Here is a 10,745-nt window from a genome sequence, read left to right on the forward strand (position 1 = left end):
AGCACCACAGCCTGGCAATATTCTCTCGTCTCCCATATGGATATGGAGTTGTTAGTGGCTCATTTTATCCTAGTAACATAAAACAGCAGCTGAGTATAGGCTGGAAATAAAACATTTTCAGGCACATGGGCTGAAATGCAAGAAGTGGGCTGGAGATGAAACACATATCCTAATAATACCTACAAACTCTCCACCTCTGCTTTGGGAACCATATAGGAGTGGGAACACTGCTGTATCCTCTATTAACAACCTGCTGCTGTGAACTTCTATGCTATTGTTATGACAGCAACAAATCAACATTACTTGACCCACACTACGAAGTAACTGCTTTGGTAATTCATGCTTCAGGCTACTGCACTGACCACATCACAATCAGATACAGAGGGTGTCAAGAAACTCTCTTGGTTCCAAACTCCAGTGACGCTGATCCCGTAAAAGCAAGAGCATATGAACACCCCAGGCTTGGGCACTGCTCCCACAGGAAAGGGAGAAACAGCAACTCTTACTTGAGCTCAGTCTTCAGCTGCTTGATCACTTCAGCCTCCTTCTTTCTTCCATCTTCATGCTTCCCTTTCTCCTTCTCTTTGGACTCTCTCTCCTTCTCAGATTCCTTCTGCTTCTGCTTTTCCCGCTCTCACTCCTTTTCCTTCTCTTTCTCTTTTTTCTCGTTCTCTCTATTTCTTCTTCTCCCTTTCCTTCTCTTGTTCCCTCTCCCTTTCCTGTCTCTCCCGCTCCCGTTCCTCTTCATCTTGCCTGGCCTTCATCTCATTAACATCTTCAGAAGCAGCCCTGGGAACCGTCACTTGGGCAGAAGGATCATCAGGCTCCTGCTTGATCTCTGCAGGTTCCTCCTTTGTGTCTTCAGTGCTGGACTGGGACTGGAGGAGAGCACTGCCACTGCGAGAGCGGATCTGGTGTGGAACAGCAAGAGAGATGACCAAGAAAACAATGTTTAAAGTTCTTAACCAGGAGTCTTCCTTACCCCCTTCTCCCTTATCTTCCCAGATCCATGCTTCCATGCTCCCTTTCAACAGAGCACTACACAGCTACAAAGGAAAAGCATTTGTTTGGTCAAAGGAAGCAGCAGACTGCAGAGCTCCACAGAAAATTTCACTGCATCCTGCACAGTGGAAAGGTTGGTATTCCTGGCAAGGGTGACAGCATTCCCCCTTCTCCTAAGCCTTTCCCCTCTTTTCTGGCATTTCCTGCTATTACCTTGCTCAGGTCAGCCTGGGCCTCTCTCAGTTTGCGCTTGTATCTCAGCACCTCTCCCTTCAGCTGGTGGTTGTGATTCTGGAGGCTGCTGATGAGGTGACGCATCTCCCGATTAATGGGGCCTGCAAAAACAGAAACACCTCTGCAACAAACCACACTTCTGCCAACCTTCTTGAGGACTTTCACGGAGATGGAGAACAAGCTAAGTGACAATGACAAAGAACAAAATAAGACTATCGCCATTCTGCCACATAACAGAGCAACACAAAACACTTGCAGAAGGAAAGTCATGCCAGTTTTATATGCAACCATAAGTCCTTGCAAATTCACAGTCCTAAGTTCTCACTTAGCATTCTTTTTAGGACATGATCCAAAGGGAAACATGTCATGTTACAAAAGAAATCTGATTTAAATGCTACTTCAGAAGTAATTTATTTCTTCTGATAAATTTAAGAATCACTGCTTTGCTATCTAGATTGTCCTTACAGACTTGGAAATGAATCCTCCCCCAGGTAATTTTTAATCATGCAATATATCCTGCCATTAACCGAATTGTTAGCAAAATGTATCTATTATGCAGCAACTAGAAAGAAGTCAGATAACATGGAACTGGCCTCCCAATAAAACAGGTGAAGAGCTTTGCTTGTTGAGATGAGGAGACCCGCCAGAACAAGTATTTAATAGCAGCAACAAAGAATCAACCCATGCATCCTAGTGGACTGCAGCCCCTAATGGCCATCGGTGGGTAGGCGGTGTTTGTTTTAGGCACAGCACAACACCACCATACCTGCTTGTTCATTGGCAGCAAGTGTCTGTTCAAACTCTATCCTCAGCATCTCATACTCTTTGCGGACTTGTGCCAGGGTGTCCTCCAGCTGAATCACCTCAGTGCGTAGCTTCTTGTGAAGGCTGACCTCATCCCTCTGAGGAACAGAAACAAAACAGAACTCAGTGCTTTGAACCTGGAGTATCTCTTACCTCATCAATATCAGGTACCACCAGAGCCTGAATTACTGCCAGAAATGTCTATTTCCTGAGCATTTGCGAAGGCACACAGACCCAGCAGTGATGGCTGGTGGCACGACAGAGCTCCCAGGCTGAGGGAGCAGAGGTGTTACCTCGATCAGTTCCACCTGGCGCTGGTGTGTGGCGCGGGTGCCGTGGAGCAGCGTGCGGGCCTCGTCAAGGTGCGCCTTCAGCTGCAGACTCTCGTTGTACAGAACAGAAAACTGGGACTGCATGCAGCGATATTCTGGGGTCTCCTTCACAGCCTCTTCCACTGCCCGCCGCAGCTCAACCTGGTTGGGACACAAGAAAATGCCACAAAAAAGAAAAATTATCCCCTTGTCTTTGGTTTCTGTTTCTCGAGACAGAAGAACAGCGAATCAAGCTGCCACAAGCAAAGACAAAAGTTGAACTTGAATAGCACTGCTGTGAAGTAGGTCCAAGTGGTATGATTCAGTACCAATCTTAAAAAGTGTCTGTGTTCTCTTCATGTGCTAGGCTGCTCCTCTCGCATAACCACAAGATGGAAGTTTTTGACTCTTGGGTCCTGTTTCTCTCAAACATAGGAGCTTGGAAAACATAATAAATTGTAAACACCCAGATCAATAAAAATGGACTCATAGAAAAGTATGAGAGAACAGAGAAAATACACATGCAAGTAGGCATTATGTCAGCCTTCTACCAGTAGTGATAGTGGGGCCCTGGAAAATGTTAAAGATAGACTCTGAAAATGTTAGGTTTGTATTTTGCCAGATCATTGCACCTGCATAAGCAGTATGAAAAATGATATAATTGTTAGATGTGATGATTGTTTAGTAATTAAATATAATTATTGTATAATCATAAGAAGAATAATGAGAAACTATGTTAGAAATTTAAGGGGGAACCACGAGGGGCCATGCTTGACTGAAATCTATGTATACAATAGAACAATATAAGTTTAATAATTAACATGAAAGTTATATAATGATAGAATATAAAAACATGTTCATCCCGAATGCATATCGGAATCAGCTTTGGGTTGTTACCCCTGTCACCCAGAGCTCTTCAATAAAAGCACCTACATATAATAATTTTCGTGATTATGTGTTTCTGAACGCTAACAGTAGGACATAATAACTGAAAGAGAAATGAAAAAAAATCCCAGAAGCATAGAACTGAACTCCTAGAAAACAAAGTTAGCAAATGATTGCGACTAGCAGCAGTGAAACAGACACATATATACATGCATTCAGCTTAAAAATAATTACGGGGAAAAAAAGTTGTAAGCTAAAGACCACTTCTCTCTAAACAGACTCATGTGGATAAACAGAATTCAGAGATGCCTCAAGACAGTTTCCAGCATCAGATCTCTGGATTTAAGTTATGGGGACAGACATTTCTTATAACTGGCACTGACCACTAAGATGAAATTTGGATTATTCTCTCCATCATATACTTATATAACACAGAGCCACAGCTTCTTGTGTTACCACTTTTAAAACATCACAAATACATTGAATGTCTCCTATCTATCCATCCTCCACAGTGGGGAAGACAGAAGTTCACTGACTCTTTCAAGAGCCTCTCTCCCCACACAAGTTCCCTGATTGTTTCTGTTCTCTGGTTCCACTTGCACAGGACGTGGGGAAAGTGGAAGATGGTAAAAATCTGAAAACAGTTTTAAGCAGACGTGGTTAAAATGGACTCAAAGATCAGAATGGGACACAGGCAGGAAACCATTACAATTTCCAACGGTGGCCATGCAGTGTCACCAACGCACTGAGCTGCAAGTGGAGCCACAGACCCGCTCAATTGTACCTGGAGCAAAGTGTAACACAGCTAAACAGCAGGCTCTAAACAGACACTGCAATGAGGTTTTGTGCAGACACAGCACTGCAAAGCTGAGGGCAGCCCATCCCACAGAACACCTTCATCCCCACACAGCTATGGATGTCTCACCTTGAGCTTTTCATTCTGTCTTGTTACTTCCTCGAGATCCTGACATAGTTCCTCCAATTCATTAAGGCGATTCCCAGCAAGCTCTTTACTCTCTTCCCCCTCTGCATTCATCTCCTCAAACTGTTGGGATAAACTCCTTGCAAATCCTACTGTTAATGTGTCTCCCGAGAGTGCTAATGAACTATCTGTTCATGCAGTAACAGCAGCTACAAACTGAGCAGTCAGGTAACTTGACCAAGTGAGACAGAGTCTAATTCTACCAGGTGTTTCTTAAGTAGAAAACTCATGACACAGACAAAATGGCTCGTCCAGAGTCACCTAGCTTTGTGGCACAGGATCTAGAAATTATCTAAAATAAGTATGTAAATTCTGTTCAAATTGTGGGCCTCGTTCTCCTTGAATGTATTCTTCCCCTTGCCCACAGCCAAGCTCCTGATCTCACCTTGCGGGCATTAATGGTGATTGTTCCCCCATAGAGGCTGCTCCCAGCTCCATACACCTTGTAGCCTTTGGAATTTACCTGCAAGAAATGCAAGAGATTTCTTCAAGACCCAGTGAAATACTGACAAGAGTGACACAGCAGGTCCAAGACTGAATAAGGAATGTGCAGGTTCTCAGCTCTCCCAGCAAAGTCCCAGAGAGGATGTCACACATCCATCCAACACCACCCCCACTTCCCAGGTCTCCTGGCCAGCGCTTACTCGTTCCAGGACGTCGGCCAGGTGGCGGTTGAGCCTCTGCTCTCTCTTGCGGATCTTGTCAATGTCCCACTGAAGGTCATCAATCATGGTCTCCAGGACAGACACCCGGGATTCTGCTGTCTCCACCCTCTCTTGCAGCTTGGAGAACTGCAATCAAAGGAGGGCTTCAGCCAGCACATTGCATAAAGCCAACTTTTCCTGATGCTGCTCAGGAGTCATTTTTCTCTTATTCATCATGTGCTTTTCATCTTTTGCTGTGGTGACAGACTTTTCCATGAACTGTCCTGAATTTTACACCGGCCAAATCTCATGACAGCAACAAAAATAAGACAAAACTGAAAATTGAGAAAGAGCAGGAAGCTGGTAATATCTGGCAGAATACAGAGGCAGCCACCTCAGCTGATTCAAAGCCTTTTTTGATTTTAATCTTTTCAATCCCTATGTCCATCTACTTTAGAGAGCACCTAAGTGCTCAGATGTCTAACGCTGTGCAAGACCAGCATTAACACAATTTTTTAATGAACTGAAATCTCTCAAACAAATGCTGCTACTAATGTGAATCCTTTAATAACTGGGACCATCCTGTAACTGATATCATTACACTGTCAAATTACACAGAGAAACTAAGGAATTCAGAATGACACGGATGTCACCTTGACTGTTCCAGGTGTCTACACAGCCACCTCAGCATGATGTGCCCCCAGTTTCTTTGCTCTCCCCTGATCTTTAAAAGTTAAATCCATTCAGTTCACTGACTTACTTATATCCTTTCTTTTAGTGATGTAAGAAGCAAATCAATCTGATTTATACAGAAAATCTATGTACAGTTCTCCACAACAACAACCCTTTTTGTAACTTTCAAACCATGCTCCTCCTGTGCCTCTCCAAGGAAATGAGCTGCCTTCCAATCTATGGGAATCATAAATTATGCTAAGCAGGACCCCAAAGCAGATTTCTTTCTCTCCCCTGTTTATACCTCCTGAGACATGACTCTGTGCTTCTCCTGAAGAACATCAGCCAGTTCCTGCAGCCGTCCATTCTCGTGTGACAGGTAGGTATTCAGCTCCACTACTGCTTCTTCCATCAGTGAAACATCTGAAAGGTGCACAAAGAAAAGGAAATTAATGGAAATCTGGTTTTAATTCCTGAACAGCAAAGAGATAAATAAGAAAACAGAAAAGGAAATTTCTGGGTCTAACTTCAGTTTAATTTACCTTTGCCATGGGTGCTTCCTGAGGGCCTGATCTCCATCCACAGAGAGCTTTGTCCATAAGCAAAAAGCTCTGCAGTTTAACAGGGCTGCCCATTTCTGACCCGGGGGCCATCCCCTAACACCAGAGACCACTTCAGCTATGTCTGTGCCAGCAACCCAGACCATGCTCTTCGAACCCAGGGACACAAAAATGCTGCCCAAATTCATGCATAAACCTGCTGCAACAGGTGGCCCAGGGTGACACATCAGGCCAACACACCATGACACCATGTGACAACCACAGCACCAGGGTGACAGGTGAAACTAGAGCACCTGAGGACAAGTTCACATGGCACCAGTGTCAAAGCTACTACAGTTTATGACTGCCAGCCAAGGACAGCAACATGTTCCTCCTACAGCCATACCAGACTTGGTCAGAGCACACAGAAGGCACACCAAGCATGAGCTGATATTTCACCCAATGTTTCTTTCAAAAGATTAAAAATCTAACCTTAAGCTAATGATGTTTTTTCAACAGTCATCTGAGTCTAAAGTAAATCTGCTACATTAATTTTTAGAAAATGGTAATTTGGCTTTCTCTTCAGAACTCTGCTATGTTCAAAACTGACAGCTACACTAAGCTCACCACGCCATGAGATGGGTACAATTTTGCTCAGGACTCAGTGGAAACTGAGCAGCTTGTTATTGCCACACTTTCTACTAAACCGCAAAGGAGAAGGAGTCCACCATCAGTTCACAATGCTGATTTCACTTCTTTACTTGTAAGCGTGAAACCTTTTATGTGGTGGCTGAGGACAGGTGGCTGGGGAGCTCAACTGTTCAACTGTGCTCTCTGACTTCTCAGGCACATGAACACAGTACTGGCAGAAACAAGCTGTTTCTTAGCCCATTGTGCTGGGCATGCTGGGAACAGCCCTCAGCATTCAAATACAGAGGTAGATACAATGCACTGCTGGCACATGGCCCTGTAGAGGAGGTTTTGATAACAAGAGTTTGGAAAACCAAACAAATTCATTTTAGAAAATAAATTCATGTGAGAAGGACTAGACCTTAATGTCTACAATGTGGGATCAGGTCGAAGGTGGGGGCAGATGAGCATTCTTGAATACCTGCCACCTTTGTCATACCTCCACTATTCAGCTTGTGAGACAGCACATCCACCTTCTCCTGCAGCTTGTCATACATTGTGACAATCTGGGCAAGAGCACAGCAGGAGGACTCCATATGCCCCTGCAGCTGAGATTCTATCTCCTCACTGGTACTGCTGGCTAAGTGGCCAGGAAGGAGGTGTGTTCTAGAAGGTAGCATATCACTGCTCTTTAGAATCACAAAAAAAAGCCTGTCAGCCTTTAGAAATGGACATCAGCATTGTCCACAGCTGAAATCCACCTTTCCCACTGTCCCCAGGCAGGTGCCTCACCTCGTTCCCTCTCATCTTTGCGCTCCTGATTACTGTCAGAATCTGGTTCAGGTTCTGGCACCACCAGTGCTTTTCTTTCAGACAAAAGGTCTCCAAGACCTTGGTCCAGGTCAAAGCGTTTAAGGATGATGCGGATATTTTCATCAAACTGAATGATGGGACAGGCAAGGCAAGACAAGATAAAGAATGTATGTGAACAAAAGAAGTGCAGTGGTACAGGGGAGACAAGAAAACTGTATATGAAATAACAAAAGCTGCTCGAGGCCCTTCGTGGGTGCCCTGCCGACGCTCCAGCTTCTCAATGTGCTCCCGCAGCTCATCTTCGATGGCCTGGCGCTGGTCGAGCATCTCTGCCAGTTTCCGGTTCTTGGTCTGCAGCGTCCGGATGTCCAGCTCCTCCTGGGCACAGGCACACAGGCCAGGTCACAGAAAGGCTCATCCTGACCCCAGAGACATTTCTGCCTCCAGATGAAAAAAAACAAAGGATGGAGTGGGGGTCTGCAAGGAAGACATACTGTTGAAGAAACACCACCAAGTTTAATGGTTTCCACAGTGGTGCCCGAATCTTCAACCCCTGCCTTCTTCTCCGGAGGTGCAGAAGGGCCAGGCTCTCCAGCCGTCCGTTTATTGCCAATTCCAGACATGGTGGCTGAAGTGTACAGATTCCCACCTTCTCCAAGTTCTTCCTGAACATTAAAGAACACTATCAAAAAAATGCCAAATACACATCCATGCAGTCAGTTTGATTTGGGGTTTTTAACATGGTGACACATCACAGTAACAAAATGCCCAAAACAGAGAAGATCATGGAACTAGAAAGATTTTGAAAAATATTTGTGGGGAGGAATGGACTAAAAGTGGAAGACTGGTAAAGAGGACTGTAAATCATTCAACTGACTTTGCAGCTGGGAATAACTCTTGACAAGGCAATGATCTTCTGGCACAGGCTCACTTTAAGGGCGACCACATCTCCACTACTGTACCTCTGCCAGCTGTTGCTTTGGGGAGCAAATTTGTTTCTGTTTCAATTTGTTTCTGTTACCTTGCTCCCACGCGGAGCACGGTAACAGAAACAAATTTACTCCTTGCGCACTAACTAGGAGATTGTGTCAGCCTGTGCTGACTCACACATTCTGTTCCAATATTAGTAAAAGACAGCAGCAGGATCTGCACTGCAAGCAGAAAGTTGACGGGGAAAATATCCACTGCTCTGTAATGTTAAAATTGAAGCACTGTACCTTATCACCCTCCTTGCAAAAAAATCTTCATCCAGGTGCACTCTCTGGTTTTCTGCATTAACAAAAACGAACCAGGTTAGACTTCGGCAAACAACTGAGACAGTGTGTATGCGCACCAGTTCACTGCACAACAACCAAACTGTTCCTATTGAATCTACACACAAAGCCAGACAAAGCTGAGGGCAGCAACATCCTGGAAATAAATGAGCCCTACGTACGTAGAGAAGTCACAAATCCTACGGAACTGAAAAGCAACTCAGAGCCGAGGCTTATAAAGACCCATTCCAAGAGTTTTGCTGTGTACCAGGAGAGATGCAAACATGTTTGAAGAAAACCTATTTCTAACCCAAAGCAGTCTGAAAAGGTCTGGACTAACGGAGAATCACAGAACAGCCGGGGCTGTGAGGGAGGACTGGACATCACCTGCCCTGTGCTCCTGCATGAAGCAGGCTAGGCCAAAGCAGGTTGCCAAGGGCCCTGTCCAGGCAGCCTGAGCATCTCCAGAACTCAGCCATGGCTCTGGGCAGCCTCTCTAGTGCTTGATCACCCTCAACATTAAAACAGGCTTTTCTCATGTCAGAACAGTATTTCCTGTAGTTCCTAAAATATTACTGAGCAAAATTACAAGGGTATCCTCAAAAGGTTTCCAACACAAATGGAGCAGCTGGACATGAAAAATGGAACCAACATCTTCACTAGATGTGAGCTGCATTCTTCTCCCACAGCCACTGAGGCTCTGTCAGACTGAATGAAACCAGAAGTGAATGAAGTGCAGACCACACCAGTAAAATCTGACCTGTTCCATTTAAGTCTATAATGGCATTTATGGTCAAACCAGGGGTTGGGAACTGAACCTTCCAGTTCTTATCTGCTTTAACTGAGCAGTTCTACGGAAAGCAACAAGGCCATTGCCTTTTGAAGATGAAGCTGGTACACTGCTTTGCCAAACCTCAGCATTTCACAAGCATCTCAGCATGGCATTGCCCTTCATCGCATGCAAAATAGTATAAAGATTATTTCTAAATGAGTTACTGAAACAGATCCTGATGAGTTACAGCACAGATCCTGTGAGGTATCTTCTAACAGAAACATTAAATTACATCTCAAATTTACAAAGAAAGACAATTGCCACGGAACCATTTTCCTTCTCTTAGCAGCAGCACTGACTTTAGCTGGAATTCCAAGACCATTGGAAGGGAACAGCTGTCACTAAAAACATCTCATTTGCCCCCTATCAGTCTAGGAAGCCACCACTGCCCACTGCCTTTCACGCTTTTTGTCCACAGACAAAATACCCCTTCCACTGCCTCCTCAGCTCCAGCTCCCCTCTCACCGCTTCCTCACACACTGTACACCAGACTCCAACCCATTAATTTTTTATAGCCACAGACCCTCTCCTTCACAGAATCATTTAGAATGGGAAAAACCTCTGAGACTGAGCCCAACCTATGAACTAACATCACTCTGTCAGCCACACCATGGCACTGAGTGCCACGTCCAGCCAGGGACAGGGACTTCACCACCTCCCTGGGCAGCCTCTTCCAGTGCCTGACAATCCTTTCTGCTGCTCACACATAGAAGAATTAAAGGACTCAAGGCATGAATGTACATTTCTTTGAATGTCAGACTTCCTTTTTGTCACAGAACAGCTGATCTGCTCTGCTACCTAACAGTAAGTTTTATTCACTCATTCTGTATTTGCTTAAAAAAAAAGGTGGATTTCCGATGACAAGCCCTATTGATTGAAACTCAGATTTTCTCTTCTTACTTACTACCATTTTACAACTAAATCCAAAACTTTTATTACATCTGCCACCACCTGATGTTCCTGCTACAGTACAGAAATCACACTACACACATAAAAACCTGAATTTATGTAAAAACACAAAAAAACAGAAATAAAAGCACTGGGCACATTTAAAAACTGCTATTTGAGTTTATACTCCCCAGCAGGAACTCCAGTCAAACAGTGATCCATCCACAAGCCTAACAGGGATTTTTCCATGGCTTCA

General features: G+C 44.5%; 1 protein-coding gene across 1 annotated transcript; it reads right to left on the reverse strand.

Moving 5' to 3' along the window:
* Positions 1–502: 502 nt before the first annotated feature.
* On the reverse strand, positions 503–8,177 carry LOC102039908 (E3 ubiquitin-protein ligase BRE1A). The gene is given in 13 exon segments (XM_031065569.1): positions 503–661; positions 663–911; positions 1,216–1,337; positions 2,003–2,138; positions 2,334–2,513; positions 4,162–4,281; positions 4,604–4,681; positions 4,863–5,009; positions 5,839–5,957; positions 7,203–7,369; positions 7,474–7,643; positions 7,730–7,894; positions 8,011–8,177. Coding segments are annotated over 13 exon segments (1,941 nt in total). The 5' UTR covers positions 8,140–8,177.
* Positions 8,178–10,745: the final 2,568 nt, after the last annotated feature.

Source organism: Geospiza fortis, unplaced genomic scaffold, assembly GCF_000277835.1.
Source record: "Geospiza fortis unplaced genomic scaffold, GeoFor_1.0 scaffold2451, whole genome shotgun sequence".
Classification (NCBI taxonomy): domain Eukaryota; kingdom Metazoa; phylum Chordata; class Aves; order Passeriformes; family Thraupidae; genus Geospiza; species Geospiza fortis.